At 33.3% G+C, this 19,110-nt stretch overlaps 2 protein-coding genes across 2 annotated transcripts; one reads left to right on the top strand and one right to left on the bottom strand.

Moving 5' to 3' along the window:
* Window positions 1-3,480: 3,480 nt before the first annotated feature.
* Window positions 3,481-4,886, bottom strand: LOC114277883 (uncharacterized). The gene is made up of 3 exons (XM_028219835.2): window positions 4,491-4,886; window positions 4,023-4,443; window positions 3,481-3,941 (listed from the first exon to the last, which is right to left on the bottom strand). Exons 1-3 carry the CDS (start codon window positions 4,884-4,886, stop codon window positions 3,481-3,483), a joined length of 1,278 nt encoding a protein of 425 aa, XP_028075636.2.
* Window positions 4,887-7,363: 2,477 nt separating this feature from the next.
* LOC145812850 (uncharacterized) lies at window positions 7,364-8,188 on the top strand. The gene has a single exon (XM_082908078.1). The coding sequence runs from the start codon at window positions 7,364-7,366 to the stop codon at window positions 8,186-8,188; it is 825 nt and encodes a 274-aa protein (XP_082764204.1).
* The last annotated feature ends 10,922 nt before the right edge of the window (window positions 8,189-19,110 follow it).

Below are 19,110 nucleotides of genomic sequence, written 5' to 3'. Positions count from 1 at the left end.
TAACTGGCTAGTAATCCTTTGCTTACCAAAGGCCTCGGTACAGAATAACATATAATTAAGGAGCTAGCGGAAGTAGATATGTAAAACATACATAGTCTATTAAGCTGTGCAGACATACATAGGACATATAATTTAAAACTTTATATACATATATGTGACGTCATAATTACAGTAGTTTTACGTCACCAACTTATACAGATAAAGCAAAAGTGGGGCTTAGCCCAATATGCAGGTAAACAGAAACTTGTTTGAGATACACAAAAAGAAAACAAGATCTTAAACATAGTTCACAAAACATGACCACTTGACTTTTTCCGGAACCTCCTCGGGAGGCACAAAGGCTGGCTGACAAAATAGAACACCAGGCGATCATCACTAAGCCTGGTTACGCACCTGATTCCCGACATACATAAATAATGCAGTGAGTGAGAGCTCAGTGAATAATAACAGAGTAAAGGGTTGTAATGAATGTTATCCATAACAGGTACAGAAACAGATTCAGTATTTATAATAGAAACGAAATCAGAATCAGAATCATTATAAGAATTTACAGTTAATCTTACGTGGTACATCCATTAGTGCTAGCAGAAACAGTTGACCCATAAAGGGACGGCCATAAAGGCGTATAGTTGACTCACATGCACGAAGACGGTACAGTTAGCTCATGAGACATACAGTTGTCCCATAAATGTGATGTATACAGAAGGATCCATAACTGTTGGCTCATGAGACGTACAGTTAGCCCATAATTGGGACACAACAGAACATATAACATATGTCATCTGAAGCTAAGGATGCCACGAGTACATTTCAAAAACATTGGACAACCATTCATTCATACAGAAAATAATATTTCAGAAAACAGCTCATCTTATATCATTCAGAAAATACTTATAAATTGAATATAGTTTTACAAAGTTATTACTCACAGTTGGCTTCTAATAGCAGACAGACAGAATAGAACAGATAATCGGATAGCCTACGACGCGTGACTTACACAAACACAGAACGGATACACATTGAAACACACGCTTGGAATTCATTTAATTCATTTCTTTCTTGTTTGGGTGTGTTTCTAAGTCTTATCCTCATTATTATGTCTTAATTAGGGCTTAAGAAGGCTTAAGATGCAATGAGGATGCTAAAATGTGATTCAAAAGTCAAATTTGCTGAAAATAGGGTCTTCGCTTGAGCGCAATTTTCTTCGCTCTAACGGAGGTTCAAAAATAAGAGTGATTGCTCGAGCGCAACTTCGGTCGTTCGAGCGGTCTGTAAACTCTACAATAGTACTGGTTGCATGATTTCTTCGCTCGACGGTCGCTCGAGCGTAAGATTGGGGTCTCCGCTCGAGCTCAACTCTGGTCGCTCGAGCGGTCTGCAAAATTTGTAAACTTCTAGGAGCATGAATTTTACGTTTGAGCCAACTTTTGATCGCTCGAGCGAAAGTGCAAAATCATGAGTGGTTGCTCGAGCACATAATTTGTCACTCGAGCGGTGCTGCAAATTCTGGAATTTCCAGATTTGCTTCCAAACTTCAAAACTTGAATTCAAAGCTACAAAAGCATATCTTTTTGGACCAAAACTTGAGAAAACACTTGTAAACTCATGGTACTTCTTGATTTGAAAGTCATTTCGCAAAATTAAACACAAAAGCAAGTGAATTCTTCCAAAGTAAACCTTAAACATTTGAAAACATAACATGCATGCAATGACTTGGATACAAAGCTTCCAAAACATGAATAGATGAAGTGTTTTCATGTAAAATCATGGTGAGCTCTGAAGACATAGCAAAGGTAGGCACTTACATGTAAGAATTTATGAAAATAGGACTCAAAATCATGAATTGTGCATGCAATGCATGGATTGATCTCAATTCTTGTTCTTAAGCTCAATTCTTGTTCTTAATCTCTAACTTCTCTTGAATTCAAGCATGAGTGAGTCAAACACAAAGCTTAAAGATTGAATTTCTTACCTAAGGTTCTCAATTCTTTGAATCCTAGTGAGTTCTTGCTCAATTCCTCTAATTCCCCTTAATTCTCTAGCAAATTCCTTCACTTTCTCCTCTAATTCTCAAACTTTGATGTGGTTTCTTGGTCTCACCCTCTCTCTTACGTTTTGCTCTCTAAAGATGACAAAAATGAGAGTGTTGTAATCAAGAAGCCTTATATAGGCTTAGTTTAGTGGGCTTAATTAAGCTAGGCTTAAGTTAGCTAATTGGCATTATTCTATGAAGCACGGACACGGACACGGACATGGACACGACACGGACATGCAAACACGCAAATTTTCAAAAAATGGGGGATACGTCACGCTGGGGACACGCTCAATATATATAATTAATTTTATTTATTATATGTCATAAAATTATAAAAAAAATCATTAAAAGGTAATAAAATATACAAAATAACACTATTAAATTATAAAAAATAAACATTTAATTGATTTAACATCATATATATCATTCACAAATAACACAAAATTGCATTCCATCAATACATAATATGTCATTCGAAACTACCAACCATCATTTGTTACAAAATGCATGAAAATTAAATCACAAAATATAAAATTATCTAATGTACCAACAACTATCATCTATTACAAAATCCATAAATATCAGAAAATGTAAACCTAAGTAGAGAAAACTATTACATCTTCACCACCGCCTCCATCTTCTCCTTCATCTGTAAATAGGACCGCCTCCATAGCCAGTTCATCAAATGAGAGGTTAGCTATCCCCAAGCATTCCAATATCATTAAGTGAGTCAAAGTTATCTTCGGCAATGTCTCACATTTTTTGTCTCTCCTTGCAAGTATTGAGAGCTCCTTCTTGATAAAAGACGAAGAAGATTGCTATGAATGAACACCAAGTCCTCTGCGCGTTGAGGGACCATTTTGTTCATTCTCATTGAGTGAATAAAGGAGTAAGTACTCCAATTTCTCTCACAACAAGATGAAGAGGGGGGTTGCACAAGTAATCTAGTTTTTGAAGAGATGGTGCATATGCACCATATGCACACCGCCAAGTATAAGGATCCATGTGCCACTTATTATGAATGGAATCATACTCTGAGAATGCTTCAACATAACCCGAAAATTTTCCAAACTCGGTTATCACCTTGGTTCGCTCCGTGATATCTTCAAAATACCTCTGAAAACACTTGTTCCTCTCACGTGTCACCTCTTCATCCCTATGTGAAGGAACTCTATTTTGATCCTCATGGAGCCACTCATCAATATAATACCTACAATCCAAAATAGGAAAAAATAATTATTTCAAGAAAGATTAGATAAGTCCATTAAAATGAAATATCTAAAACAAATTTAAATGTGGTACTTACTTTGGATTCAATGAATGTGCCATACAATGGAGAGGAGTATTATTTTTATTCCAACGATCCACAAGAATTTGATGCAGCACATTGTAAAATGTAGATTCCTCATCTATTCTTTTCCCTTCATGCCTATATATTGTCATCTTCACTTTATCATTGTGTCCCACATATCATATACGAAGTGAAGGCAATGTTTGTCCATATCACAAGCCCTAAGTATGTCATATATAGGCCCCGTGAAGGAAAGAATATAATCAACGTAGTCCCACCACACATCATCCAAAATCTTTTTTTTTACAAATTTTGCCTTCCCAACATCATCCTCTCTGTAACAATTCCACTTGTCACTAATTACCATTGCTTGAAGACCACGTTTTATAAGCTTTAACCTCTTGAGCATAACAATTGTGGAAGCAAATCGTGTTTCGGCAACCGAAAGCAACTTCAATGACACAAATTCATTGTATATAGCCAATCGCATTGAGTGATTAGAGATAAAATTCTTAATTATCGAACCATCTTCGATAATGTCACTAATCCAACTACATTCTTCATATGTGACTTCATTCCTCTCAACATTCTTTGCGGTATAAATATTTTTCAAAGCTAGATTTAATGTGCGCACCACACAAGGAGTCCATAGAATATGAAGGAATTGAGCTTCAATGAGTTATCCGGCTACCTTACAATTAGGAGCATTATCCGTGATGACTTGAACCACATTACTTGCCCCAACCTCATTAATTACTTCTTTCATCAAATTTGCAGTGAAATATTTGTCTTTAGTTTCTCCAGAACAATCAACTGCTTTAATGAACATAGGCCCATTTTTACTCACTGCCATAAAATTAATCAAAGGCCTTCTTTGAGAATCACTCCAACTATCACTAACAATGCTCACCTTTTTTTCCTTCCATGTGCCCCTAATTGGTTGCAACAATCTATCAATATTTGCCCTCTCCTTTTGAAGTAATGTGGTTCGTAACAAATTATAATCGGGAGGCAAATATCCGGGAATATTATGATTTGCAGCAAATGTGTAAGAGCTAACATAGTAAGGGTTTCTTACAAGATTAAATGGTACCCCCTCTCCCCTGCGTAGAACATCCTAGCAATTTCAAAATGCAATTGCTCTCTATCCTTCATGTTGAATACTTTCTCAATAACACTCCCACTCCCACATGTTCTCCTCTTCTTTGATTCATAAGCATTACTACTACCCACTGATACACTAGAAGAAGGCAATGGTACATTTTTGGGATGAGCATTTTTAATTCTCAGTTTAGCAGCATCATTCTCATTTTGCAATTGTGAAAGTTTTTGACTTGTCACTTTCTTACAAGCACCAATTCCCTTTCTTGGGAGTTTTAACAAGTGTGCCCTTACTCTTGTATATGAACCTTTGAAAGTATTATTACAAAAATTACATTGTAATTGGCAATTTCCTCTTCCTTCCCTAGGTTTTGCTAATTTAGTTATATACTTCCACAATGGTTTGTTCTCATCAAAATCATCATCAGGTATATCATTAGAACTACCACCCATAGCCATTGTTTCAGAATTAAATATTGGTTCCTATAATAAAATTAATAAACATACATTATTAAAATTAACAAAACTAATCCAAAAAAAAAATCATATACTCAAATAATAGAGGCACAGCTGAGAGAAAAAAGAAAAAAAAAATAGAAGACAGAGAGAGAGGGACGGATCACTCGCAGATAGAGAGAGGGATCACTCATTATATAAAAGAAAAAATAACTCACTAAATAAAAGAAAAGAAAAAATAAAATCAGACAGAGAGGGTGAGAGAGAGAGAGAGAGCGATTGAGAGAGGGAAGATCGAAGAAAAAAAAGAACGAAGAAGAAGAATAAGAATGAAGAAGAGCAGCGTGTACCTTAACAAGCGACGACAAGACATGAGTGACGACGACGATGAGCGACAATCGATGAGGAGCGACGACCGACGAGGAGCGAAGACGAACGACGAACGAACGACGAGCAACCAAGTCTCTCTCTCTCTCCCTTTCTCTTCTATTCTCCTTTTCTATTTTGTTCGAATCGAATTAAGGCAGATATTGCTCTATTTTGACTTATTTACAAATCGCCCCCAAAAAAGCTTTGTAAATTGTGAAATGGGATTTTTGGTGAAACCTCCCTTTTGGGCCTTTTTATTAGGGTAAAGGATAACTCAATTAATTTTCTTTCAAAAAGTCCTTGAGTAGGAAATGTCTACCTTAATAAGGACATTTTATAATTTCTATTTTTTTAATGACAATATTGCCCTTCTATATATATGTATCATATATTTGAAATCTGAGTTGTATACGATCTGTTATAATTTGCGAAATTAGGAATGAAATCAATGAAGACAATCTCCAAATATGAAGATCTCGCAGCCGAAGATTTCTCTCTTGGTCAACAATAGATGATCTCGCCGCCGACGAACACTCTCAATTAAACGAGAGTTTCATTGAGATTTGTGAGTGTTGATCGAGTTTTAGATGTTTTTCTTCTCAACTAGGTATGTTGATTTGTTGATTAATTTTTTTTTGTTTGATTTATTTTTGTTGTGTTTGATCTGATTTTATTTGACAGAATCAGAGTAAAATTTTACTCTGGTTCTATTACTCTATTTTTTGTTTCAGAGAATTAGAGTAAAATTTTACTCTGGTTCTATTGTTATGTTTTTTGCTTGAGAGAATTAGAGTAAAATTTTACTCTGGTATGTGCTCTGTTTAGAATGAGAGTAAAATTTTACTCTAGTTTTAGAATGACAGTAAAATTTTACTATCAAGAGGTGGTCATTGCCAAACACTTCAGCCGCCACAAACACTGTCTCTGCTGACATTGATCATGTTTGTTGCAACTTTTGCTTAGGTAAAAATAGCTTAGATAAGCAAAAATTTTGATTATTGAGAAGATAGGGGAGATATGTTCTTTTAGCTTATGCGTTTTAGTTATCAATTTTTAACTCGCAAAAAATTGCACCAAACAAGTTCATTGTCTGTAAAGAATACCATTTCTGTGTTTGTGTAGGTTCATATATATGTATATCTATAATCTATACACAAGTTATTAATAATTCATGATCACGGTTTGTGTTGGAATTGGGTGGGCATGAACTATTTTTAAACCTAGAGAACTTCATAAAGACTCGTCCATTAGTCCCAAAGAAGTTATATTCTAAGATGTTCAAAGAAGCCAAACTGGAATGTCTAAAAATAATTTGTATTAGGAAAGCTTTGACAGAGATGACCATATGAGGAATGGGTATTAGATCAAAATAATCTTGACTTTTGGACTTGTAGTGATAGTAAAATTTTACTTTGATAGTGACAGTAAAATTTTACATTGATTGACAGTAAATTTTTACTGTTAATTGATTATAGATTTGTAAAATGGTTCCACCTCTTATGTTGTTATGCAAGTATGGTGATCGTACCATTGTGTTCAAGGTTGTATCAAACTGCACGTTGAAGGATTTAACTAATTTCTTAAGTTATAAATTGAAGAAGTTTGACAGTAATAGTTGCATATTGTTGTCGTACTGTTTACCTGGACATTCACAATGCATGATTGATGATGATTCTGATTTTTAGAATATGTTGTCGCTTGTTTATCCCTTGGTGTTGACCGGGTTGATGTGACTATTACTGAAATGAGCATTTCAAATGAAAAACATGGGCCTTGTTTGGTTTGTTTTTCAAAAAAAATTTTGGGAAAAATTCTTTACAAACAAATTTTCAAGAGTAATCAAATCAAACAAATTTTTTCAAAAAAATCTCAAAATTTTGTTTGGTTACCTACTTTTCAAAATCACTCTCTCTCATACACATCAAATCAATCACTTTTTTTTTAAAACTCTCTCCCCAAAATAATTTTCCAAAACCATTTCTAAAAAAAGGCAAACCAAACAAGTTTTTGTACTTTTTATCTCAAAAACTACTCTCCAAACACAAACCAAACACACCCATGGAGTTAGAGAATCAGGAGATGCTAGTGGATCCAACATTACTGATGATGAAATGGATTTACTCCATATGTTTTGTCAACATGAAGAAAGGGCTTTGTTGTCTTGTGGATGGGTGAATGAAATTACTCATGTATGTCAAAGATTTATTGAAGGTGCAAAGGATTTCCGGACTGCATTATGTAAATATGCCATTGAGATAGGATTTGAGTTTGTGTATGTGAAGAACGAGAAGTGTTGGGTCACTGCTGTGTGTTCAATGCGGGAGTCTAAAGCTTGTTTATGGCGAGTACATGCAACTCTAAAAGGTGCTAATAATTTTTTCTACATTAGGACTCTACATGATGAACATACTTGTAGAGCTGCAGTTCGTACTTCTAAAAACTCAAGGATGAGTTCAAATTTGGTTACAAGTTTAATTATTAATGAAGTTCGTGGGAATCCCCGAACTTGTCCAATTGATGTTGTGCGTCAATTTACAAATCAATACGGGCTCACCATTACGTACAATTACGCTTGGTTGGGAGTTGAGAAAGCTAGGACTACTACTTTTGGGGATTTCTCTATGTCTTATGATGAGATTCGATGGTATATGGATATTGTGATGAGCACAAATCTTGATAACTATTTGCGTCTTGACTATAACCATCAAAGTGGATGGTTCAAGAGATTTTTTGTTGCATTTAATGCTTCCATTCAAGGGTTTAGGCATTGCCATCCGCTATTGTTTATCGATAGAACTTTTCTGAAGGGGAAATATAAGGGCACCTTGTTAACAGCTACAGCGAAGGATGGGGATCAAAGTAGATATTACTATAGTTTATTCAAAAGCAACAAGTTACTTATTCTCAGAGTAACATGTTACTTATTTTCAGAGTAACATGTTACTGTTATTCAGAGTAAAAATCTACTATATTTGTCCTTTTCGTTTAATATACTTACTAATTGTAAAATGTTATTTTTCAGGTTTTTTCCCTCTTGCAATGGCAATTGTCAATATGGAGACTACAGACAGTTGGAAATGGTTTTTTATGCATTTGTCGAATATATTATTGGATGAAAGACCAATTACCTTCATATTTGATCGGAACGCCAGACTTTTGGAGGCTTTACCCAAGGTTTTACCTACTGCTTACCACTATTTTTATCTCCAACACTTGAAGGCCAATTTGAGGGATAGGTTCACTGGTCCAAGTTTCAGCAATACTTTCAAGAGTAGAATAGTTTTTTTTGTTTTCTTCATGTGTTTATGCTCTGACAGTGGGATGTTTTAATCAATGATTGAAAGAATAACAAGATGAGGGAAAATGGATCATTTGTAGGTTTCTATCCAATTTGCCCTATGACAAGTGGACTAATGCATATTTTAATAGACAAAAATACGGTGAAATGCACTTGAATGTGACAAGGTCTTTCAATTCATGGATTCGTCAAGCTCGTCATTTGCCCACTATGAAGATGATTGATTCAATTAGATTGAAGATCATAGATTTGATGTCGAGGAGGAGAGAACAAGCTAAGAAATGAAATACTTTTCTTTCCGGAGATGGATTCAACATTAGTAAATGCTCTTAAAAGTGAAAGAACTTAGTTGGTTAGTAGTTCAAGTGATCATGTTTTTGAGGTTCAATCCCGGCCATCGGTTAGTGTTGACCTCTTGAATAGAACTTGCTAATGTTACCAATGGCAATTGAATGGATTTCTTTGTGTTCACGCGGCAACCGTTATCCAAAAGAGCGGAGGTGATTTGTATGCACATGTGAAACCATTTTATTACACTAGAAAGTTCAAAGCTTGCTATGTTGAGTCCATTTATCCAATACCCACTGTTGAGAAACCTCTTGTAGCTATGGATGATCTTGTTGTCCTTCCTCCAATTTGTAAGAAGCCATCTGGTAGGCCGAGGAAGAATAGGATTCCATTTAGCGATAAGAAGATAAGACGAGTACAGTGTGATAAATGTGAGAAGTACGGTCATAATAGGAAGACTTGCAAGGAGACATTGCCATGAAAGACATTATTGATTTTGTAATAGAAGTATGAAAATAATGTAGTTCTTCTTCAATAAATAGTCTATAGCAATAATAGTATAGTCTTTTAGATTAGATTTGTAAGGAGATATTGCAATAGAAAACATTTTTACTATGTTTTTGAATGGTCGTCTGTTCAAGTTTCTGATTTGCTTTGTGGTTGAGTTTGACATTTTAATATATTTTTTTAATGTGGTTGAATAAGTTTCATGTAAATAAACTTATAATAGAGTTTGTTCAGTAGGTGTGAAGGTTTGAAACTTAGTTGCACGAAGCGGGAGCGGGGGCGGGAGCGGGAGTGGGGAAGTGTGAGCTGATAGAAGTTTCTTAGGTTGGAAGCGCCTCGGGAAGCGATAATATATATATATATATATATTTAATAGTTATTTCTAAAATATATTTATTATATAAAGGTGAGTTAAATAATTATTTTTAAATATATTTATTATTTTTATCTTAGATATTATTTTTATAGATAATATTTTTAATTTATTTATATATATTTTTAAATTTTTAATTGATATATATTATAAATAAAAAACAGTAAAATAATAAAATATGTTAAAAAATAGTAAAATAATGATTTATTTTATAAATTTTATTAAATTTTTTTTATTATATTTGATTTAATTAGATTTATTATATTATTATATAACAAATTATATTATTTATATAACAAATTATATTATTTATTATATTATTATATTATTATTATTATATAACAAATTATATTACTTATTATTATTATATAACAAATTATATAGATATGTTAGAAACGGGAGGGGGAAGACAACACAGATCGAAGAGAGAGAGAGAGAGAGAAGAAGAAGAAGAAGAAGCAGAAGGAGGTGAGCACTGATCGTGATGGCCATGGATATTCGACTATGACGACGAAGGTTCGAGGCGAGCAGATCGCGAGGTCCAATACGACTGGAGTCGAAGGTTCGATCGATGCTTCGAGTCAACTGGATGTTTGACTACGACGACGAAGGTTCGACGAAGGTTTGTCTTCTCACTCTCTTCCTTCACACACTCTCTCCTCTGTCTCTCTCTCCTCGCCGTATCTGACACCAACAAGCTAGGGTTTTTGTTCTTCTTCACCAACGATCCCATCTTGGCCAGGATCGCGTTTCTCTCTCTACGGAAACGCGATTCCTACACGTTTCTTTCTAAGAAACGCAGAATCGCGTTTCTTAGGAAGATTCGTCACCTGTTAGGACGATCCCTGCAACTAAGGTTTGAAATGACTGTGCTCAGCCTGTGCTTTCAAAGTAAAATTTTTCGGTATTTTCGTGTAAAATTTTACTTTTTCCAAAGTAAAACATTGCCTTCATTCACATGAAAGTAAAACTTTACTGCCTTTCAAAGTAAAAATTTACTATGTTGTTGAATGGTTGTCTATGGGTGTGATGAGCCTGTGGTTTTACAGTAAAATTCTACTTTATTTCAGAGAAAAATATTACTTTTAGATTAAAATTTTACCTTATTTCAGAGTAAAATTTTACTTTTATAAAGGGTAAAATTTTATTTTTATGCAGAGTAACATTTTACTTTTAGATTCAGAGTTTAACATTTTACTCGTTTTTCAAAGTAAAATTTTACTTTTATGCAGAGTAAAATTTTATTTTTAGATTCAGAGTGTAACATTTTACTCTTATGTCAAAGTAAAATTTTACTTTGAATAAAATTTTACTTTTATTCATAGTAAAATTTTACTTTTAGCTTCAGGGTGTAACATTTTACTTTTAGATTCAGAGTGTAACATTTTATTCTTATTTCACAGTAAAATTTTATTTTTAGATTCAGAGTGTAACATTTTACTCTTATTTCAGAGTAAAATTTTACTTTTATGCAGAGTAAAATTTTACTTTTATGCAAAGTAAAAGTTTACTTTTAGATTCAGAGTATAACAATTTACTCTTACAGAGTAAAGTAAAATTTTACTATTATGCATAGTAAAATTTTACTTTATTTCAGACAGTATGTTAGTCCCTTAGAAAAACATTTCCAACCTGTGCCAAAATTTACCACAATACACAAACTCCCCTGATGCTCATCATGCAATTTTTGTGCAAAAATAATCTAACAACACAATTACATATATCATCAAAGACACACAAGTATAACCTGTATCATTGTATTTTATCTATAACAACGTTCATTCCTAGTCAAAACAATATCCTGCTATAATAATGTACTAGCGTATGCCCGTGCCTAAAGGCACGGTGTAAATAATATTAAGATTAAAATGCAGTTATAAAATAATAAATCCAATTGTGTAATTGCATTGTGCCATGATCTAGAACCAAGTTTGACTCAAAGGCAACACCGCACCTCATTACCAAACTTTGGATACTAATCTTAAAATGCAAGCTCCCATAGAGAGAGTGAGAATATTTTACAAACATTAGGGGCATATTTATAATTTACCCTTTTTTAAGATTTTGTGAAAATTTGAGAATAGAGATTTAGAGGGTTGCGATCCATCACATTCTTACCGTATATTGGCATAGTTTTTAAATTTATTTTGTCTGGAAACCGACCAATAACAATAGACGAAAAGATAATCAAGTAGTTTACTATTAAATCTAGGATTACATCTCTTTTTAAGACAGGTCCCTAGGTAATCAAAGAATTTCAATCAAAGAAGACAACTTCAAATTCCTTATGTAATATAGCAGAAGCTTAAAACAAAAGTTGGCCATTGAAAACAAAAGAGGCAGCACTTCAACTGCAATTTCAAATCTCACTGTGATTGGAGATCGCCAACCAATCAATATGCAAGGGGTTAAAGATAAGTTAGACCAGACACATACAAATGACCAAAACATTAATCCAGCATTTCCCTTTATTTTAACAAATACCTGAACAGTTATAATCTCTTTTCTTCAAACAATTGCTGGATATGAGTATCCTAACAGTTATAATCAACAAACTCAACTTCAGAGAAAGTTTCGGATGTGTAATGACTTCACATCAACCATCTCCTCCTCCTTAAATTCCTCCTTGAAATATATTGAAAGCATTTCATCAATTAATCATAAAAAAATTATAATAATAATAAAAATAAATAAATAAAAACTGTATACAATAAATGTTAATGGTGTAGACAAATGCATAGTAATTGACGGGTAACACTAACACACTGGGTATAATAACAGTTGGCAGAGACTCAGCCTTTCAAAGCAAGGGTCATGGGCTTGAAGCTCTATTCATGGGGCTATGGCAGTGTAAAAATGAACTGGTGCACGGAGCAATATGCTATACTATTCAATTCACTTAATTCTTCCTGTTTTCCAAATCAAAGAAACACATAAATATCCCATAAACACATAAGCAACTTGACTTTGAATATATTAAGAAGTTTCAAAGTTCAATATATTAAGAAGTTTCAACGTTGTCCCTCTGTTAAATGCATTCACACAAGCCGAACTATCTTGGCTTTGTTCAGCATTTTAGGACATCAAAGTAACAATGGGAAGAGTCTAAATAACATCAATATCAATGCAATCAATAATTCCCCAATTTTAACATAATTCTTCTTGTTACCCAAATAAAAAAATCATAAATAAAAAAAACAATATCTCATATATGTGAAAAAAAAATTGTAGAACCTAACCGCTATTAGAAATCAATAATGAACAATATTGTTTTTTCAACCACAAATTCACGCTTTACATATTACATGAATTTTCTTTATCTGGAAAAATTCGATTTCTGTGACACGAACATGGGACAATTTTTTAAATGCAATGCATCAGATTTGAATGTTCATCCATTCTATGTTATTCATCAACTATTTGTTTTTCATTGCACACAAATACATGAATTTTTTATGTTAGCTTAGAATACGCCAATTTTAATTCAATAATGTACTAATTTTCCAATCAACGGTAAGAGATTTAATCAGCTAAATTAATCTCCATCATAAAAAATTCTCTCTTTTGTCTAGAATTACCAAATCATTTCAAACATGTACAAATTGCAAGTACCTACTTTCTTGTTCTCCCAAGTGATATAAATCAGAATTTTTGCGAATCCATCAGTTTCTCTATGGAATTCTAACTCCTCTCAATAATTTCTCAGATATCTTACAAATTATAAATTACTGTGATGTCAAATCAACAAACTAAATGATTACTCACCTTCCTAAATTCAATTTTCCACCCATAAATCACAATACCGGCCCCTCATCAATTTAAAAATAAATAAACAAATAAAGAATGCATCTAATTTCGTACAATATGTTTACACTTTAATAGTATAGCAAGAATTTTGAAAGTTGTCCATCTATTAAATGCATTCAAACTTAACAAAATGATGGTAACAGTATTAGTTTCTTGGCTCTTCAAGATGGTTAACTATTTTGAGACATCCCAAACAACAATGGAAGGTGGGGTGTACATACTCTGTTAGTAAGTGTAAATATCATCAATATCAATTTCACCAATAATTTCTCAATTTTAATATAATTTTTCTTCTTTTCCAAATCAAACAAACACATAAATATCCTATAAACACATAAGTAACTTGACTTTCAATATATTAATAATTTTCAACGTTCAATATATTAAGAAGTTTCAATGTTGTCCCTCTGTTAAATGCATTCACACAAACTTAACTATCTTGGCTTTGTTAAGCATTTTAGGACATAAAAATAACAACGGGAAGAGTCTAAATAACATCAGTATCAATACAATCAATAATTCCCCAATTGTAACATAATTTTTCTTGTTACCCAAATAAAAAAATAATAAACAAAAAAAAACATCCTATATATGTGAAAAAAAACTGTAGAACCTAATCGCTATTAGAAAACAATAATGAACAATATTGACGCACAAGTAAGTTTCGAAACCACAATACAATCAAAATCAACAAACCCTAATCACCAAGTCATTAGGCAATCAAAAGGATAAAATCTCAATCATCAATGAGATTAAAAAGGGAGGAGAGCAGAAATAACCTATTAACAGCGCGTTAGAGAGAATTCTAGAAAACTCATACCTAACAATATAAAATGAAAATAAATCATGACTGGTGAAACTGGAACCCTTGGTTACATGGCTCCTGAGGTATGCACTTGATTTACCATTTATTGCTCTCTCTCTCTCTCCTGTTTGTGCCAGCTAATAATTGATTTTGTGGTGCTGAGGGGCTTGGTTGATTGGGCCCTGGAAGGAAGCACGTGCTACTATTGGGTAGTTATCGACTGTGGCATGTATTGGAATTTGGTGTAAAACCAATTGACAATTGCTTTGTGCTCTTAATAGAACTCTAGTAGCTTTACTTTTGACAAACTCCATTTGGTCGATGGAAGTGGTTTTTTACCAAATTGTCTTCGAGTTAGACACATTATTAAACAAATGTTGGATTATGTCAAGTTATACCATAATTTGGAATGGAAGCTTTTCCGTGAAGAAGATTATTTCTACTTTAACCCTGGGGCAGCTAATGATGTGTAGTTTATATGCAATTCCCTCTCAACTCTTCCCTACCATTTATCTAATCAATAATCTTGAATCGGACAAATGGCACAGGTTTGGTTATGTAGATTTATATCCATGGATCTCATCTTTCAGGATGAAATGATGTTGAAACAACATTACAATCAATTTGCCCAATAAACCAAAAACTATGTTATGTACTCCCGGAAACTTAGTATGCAGAATATATGCAGGAAGAATTAGCGAAAATCGAATGAATTGTAAAAGTGAGTGACAGTTTTTCTATAATAGTAACTGAAATTTGGCAATTGAATGTTATAAACGAAATGACAATTTTTCGGAATTGTCATTCAATTATAAACGAAATTAACATTAGTGCATGACAATTGAATGTTATAAACAAAATGACAATTTTTCTAGTGTATGCTCATGCCTAAAGGTACGGTGTCAATAATGTTTTTTTTGAATAATTTTCATTTATCACTCCTTCTTAAGCTAGGAACATTGAGAATCAAGTATACCTAAAATTTATGTTTATGTTTATGAATAATTTTCATTTATCACTCTCTAGAAATTTATGTTTATTTTTTTTGCATAAAGCATGAACAAAAATATTGGTGTGAACATAGTTTATAGTAAACAATAAAGCAAAAAGTTTTGCAAGCAGGTAAAGAACAAAGTTTTCCAACACCTTCAGGATGCTCATGTCTCCTAATTTCCTAAAATTCCAAACCAACATGAAGGACTCACAGACATTTTGTCAGACACCTAAACTACAAAACCAAAAATTACTCATTAAGCTGGAGAATTAGACAAATCCAAACAACATAATAAACCAACAACAGCGAAACTCAATTCAAACTCAAAGAATTAGACAAATCCAAACAACATTTTGTTAATTTCGTTTAGCTTAGAATCTGAAACCAACAAAAAATCAATACAGCCCGACAGAAAATCAAAGCAAAATCAACAACCCGCCACCAAGCTAAGATATGCATATACATATATATACGATCAATAACATGCCCAAGATGACTACTAACATGGAGCATATCTTTTCCATTACAAAAAATATATTTTTTAAACCTCAAAAACAGGTTCTAAAAAATATATTTTGAACCCAACAGGTTTGAGAGTTTTGGGATATATTACTGTGATCAAGTAATATATTGCAGTAATATATTTAGCTTAGAATGTTGTATGCTCCATTAATGCCAAAATCAATTTGTCTGGACAATGTGGAATTGAATTCTTAACATTTTTTTGGGTATTAATCCTTTTGAAAATCTTTTGATGCAAGTGATATGATTGGTAGAATAAAATATCACACTAATGTGGCCAAAAAGACAAAAAATGAAAAAAGAAAGAGTCACAGTTCTGGACCCCCACCCTCAAAGTCAAAAGAAGGGAAAGTAGTAAAAAAGAAAGGGAAAAAAAAAAAAAAAAAAAAGGGTTGAGTGTTTGTTAATTTTGCATTTCATATTTATGGGCATGCATTCTGTAGAGTGCAGAGTATGTTGAAGTGAAATCATAGCCGTGTTTTTAACTAAATACTTCTATTAAAGTGGAAAATAAGATTCCAATATTTTGGCTTTTCAGGTTCTTCTTCACTTCTGCGGTACTGGGGGAGGTGCACTACCAGTTGTCTGCTTTCTATTTATAAGAGATTTATGCATCCGACTTTGGTTCTGATTGTTTAGATGAATGCTTTAAAGGGATATACAAAGCCTATGTCTTGAGTTGCCAATTTGTGAATGCATCAAAATTACAGCACATTCAGTTTCTTGGGAATTGTGTCACTAAAGTTCTGGGGGTGGACCTTCCTGCTGCATATCAACATGCTTTTGTTTTTATAAGGCAATTGGCAATGAATTTGCAGGAGGCACTTACGGTGAAAACTAAGGTATCATATTTTGTGTTTTCCTCGTATTTCTGTAGTCGTGCACATTTTTTTCCCCCTAGCAGTTCATGCTTATATTTTCCAAATCCTTTGGTCATGAATTCTGTGGTTCCAAACTTTTAATTTTCATGATCATATTAACATTTTTTTACGTCTGAACTTTACACCTGTCTGTTTAGTATCATTTCTTTGACTTGTTATGTTGGTATTTGTATTTGAATGTTTTACTCTATGAAACAGGAGCTGACCAAGTAGCTGAAAATGTCCTTAGAATGTTATTTGAGTCCCAATCCCCCAACAGGTTCTCAAAAACAGGTTTGAAAGTTTTGGATTTAGGGGATGTTTTGAACCTAACAGATTCTAAGTTACATTACAATCAAATACTTTTCCATTACAAAAAAATCTAACTTTGAATACAATTTTTTTTAAAAAAAAAAAAAAAAACAGAGCATGGAAATAAATAAATAAAACAACTCAATGGAACAAACACCTAACGATTAAGAGTTCAAAAAATTCTTAGAATCTTAACCCAACAGATTCAAAAAATTAATAATGCATATAAAATTCTTAGAATCTTAACCCAACAGATTCTTAGAATCTTAGATGGAGAGAAAAAAAAAATAAAATTGACAGGAAGTAGAAGCCATCGAAACCAGGTGGATTGCGACCTTTTACCTCATGTATTTCGAACCTTCTTGTCGGGGATGGCGGGGTAGGGCGTCGGCTTCGGCGGGGCGGGACGATAATGCCCTTCTCTTTCTCTCCTCTCACTGAATTGAAGAAGGTATGGGTTTGTTGCAAAACAAAGGCCTAAAATGGGGAAGGGGGATGAAGGAGCGGGAGATGAAGGGAGGAAGGCAAGAATAGAGGGTTCGAGTTTGGGTCTCCGGCGAGGGAGAGGAGAGGTGTATCTGTGAAAGAGAGATGTATTCAAGAATAGAGAGGGAGAGGGTGAGGGAGAGGGAGAGAGAGATAGAAAGGAAAGGTGGGGAGGCAGATGGGTAGGTGGGAAAGACAACGATGCTTAGGGAGAGAAGTCCTATTGATCTGAACCATTGATATAAATTTGGGATTAATCTCAGCCATTAAAATGTATCTCTCATACATTTATATATTTTCAAAAATCCTCTTCCCTTATTATATAAATTAATCACCAAACCACAGTAAGATTTACTAGAGCAATAGGCATAGCATGTACTATCTAATACTCTTTTAGTATTCTTTCACTTACAATTACTTTTTCACCATTCTTTCATTTACAAAAATCGAAATTACATACATCATTCACAGTAGTTCCCCAAAAGTTGTTCACATTGTTGTTCTTGAGGTCTTAGCTCTTGCCTTCTTCTTTTTTTGAGGTTGAATTGTTCCTCAGTCCATGCTTTTGGATAATTATTCAAAAATGGATGCACTATTGATGCTCGGAAATTGTTAATTTCATCATCTTCCATAGAATTTGCAATAGGTTCATCTCTTATGATTTGGCACATGATATAACATATAATAATTCCGCAATCAACACTGTTAATAAAAATCAAGATCTTGTTAGATTTCGTCAAATTTGAAAACTAACAATTCAAGCATGTAGTAGTAGCATGAAATACTTACGATGTTGGGCATTGTTGTGGACTATCTTTTACCGAAACCAAGTTTGCAAACTTTCTTCTACCTCTCTTCGTTTTGTTGGCCAACTTGTTCTCCACATATGTTATCTAACATCATTGCATAATTGTTTGGTCACGATTAAATACAAGAATAAAACACAGTAAAAAATTACTGTTAATATGATGCAAAGCACTTACAATCTTTTTTGCATCCTTAAGGTAAGGATCTTCTCTGTTGTCTCTTGGCCTTAAAGAATTGTAATGTCTCCACTCATCAAATTTAGTGTCAAATACAAGAAGTGTCTAGTGGTAGGGTTTTTCTTCCTTCTTGTTCCCATTGGAGTTTATGCAAAAGTGAAGGTATCTGTATCCACTCAAATCTTGCTCAAGCACTTCGTCAATTAAATGATTTCTCAAATCTCCATAACCCTATTTTACTAGTGACTGTATTTAATCATATAAGAGTGTCATGTCTCAAGTTGTATTGGTGACACACTGTATGAGTTGTCAATCTTTGGCAAACCAAATAATAAAAATTAACTCTAAAATACAGTACAACGTTACATTAAACCACAGTAAAATTTTATCAATTCAAACTAAATACAAATTGATGGCTTATCCAACAAAGGCTTGAGAAAAAGAATGACTTATTCTTTTCTGGCTTCTTTGCTTGTTGCTCAATCTGAAGCATTTCTACAAAGCTGTCAATGACCTACAAAAACAAAAATCAATTACATATATGTTAATAAAATGAACTATTTTTAGTTATTGAAGTGAACACTAGTCATTGAAAATTGTATGGCCACTTACATTATTTGCAG

The sequence above is a fragment of the Camellia sinensis genome, chromosome 15 (assembly GCF_055761805.1).
Source record: "Camellia sinensis isolate YWXY chromosome 15, ASM5576180v1, whole genome shotgun sequence".
Lineage (NCBI taxonomy): Eukaryota > Viridiplantae > Streptophyta > Magnoliopsida > Ericales > Theaceae > Camellia > Camellia sinensis.
This window is presented reverse-complemented; position numbering and strand designations above follow the sequence as displayed.

Excerpts from the sequence above, each read along its gene's own strand:
- LOC114277883 (XM_028219835.2), bottom strand. The coding sequence starts at position 4,886 with ATGGCTATGGGTGGTAGTTCTAATGATATACCTGATGATGATTTTGAT. Across the intron at positions 4,444-4,490 it reads GTGGGAGTGTTATTGAGAAA|GATGTTCTACGCAGGGGAGA; the intron begins GTATTCAACATG and ends TGAAATTGCTAG. Across the intron at positions 3,942-4,022 it reads CACGGATAATGCTCCTAATT|CTTTGAAAAATATTTATACC; the intron begins GTAAGGTAGCCG and ends CATTAAATCTAG.
- LOC145812850 (XM_082908078.1), top strand. The coding sequence starts at position 7,364 with ATGGATTTACTCCATATGTTTTGTCAACATGAAGAAAGGGCTTTGTTG.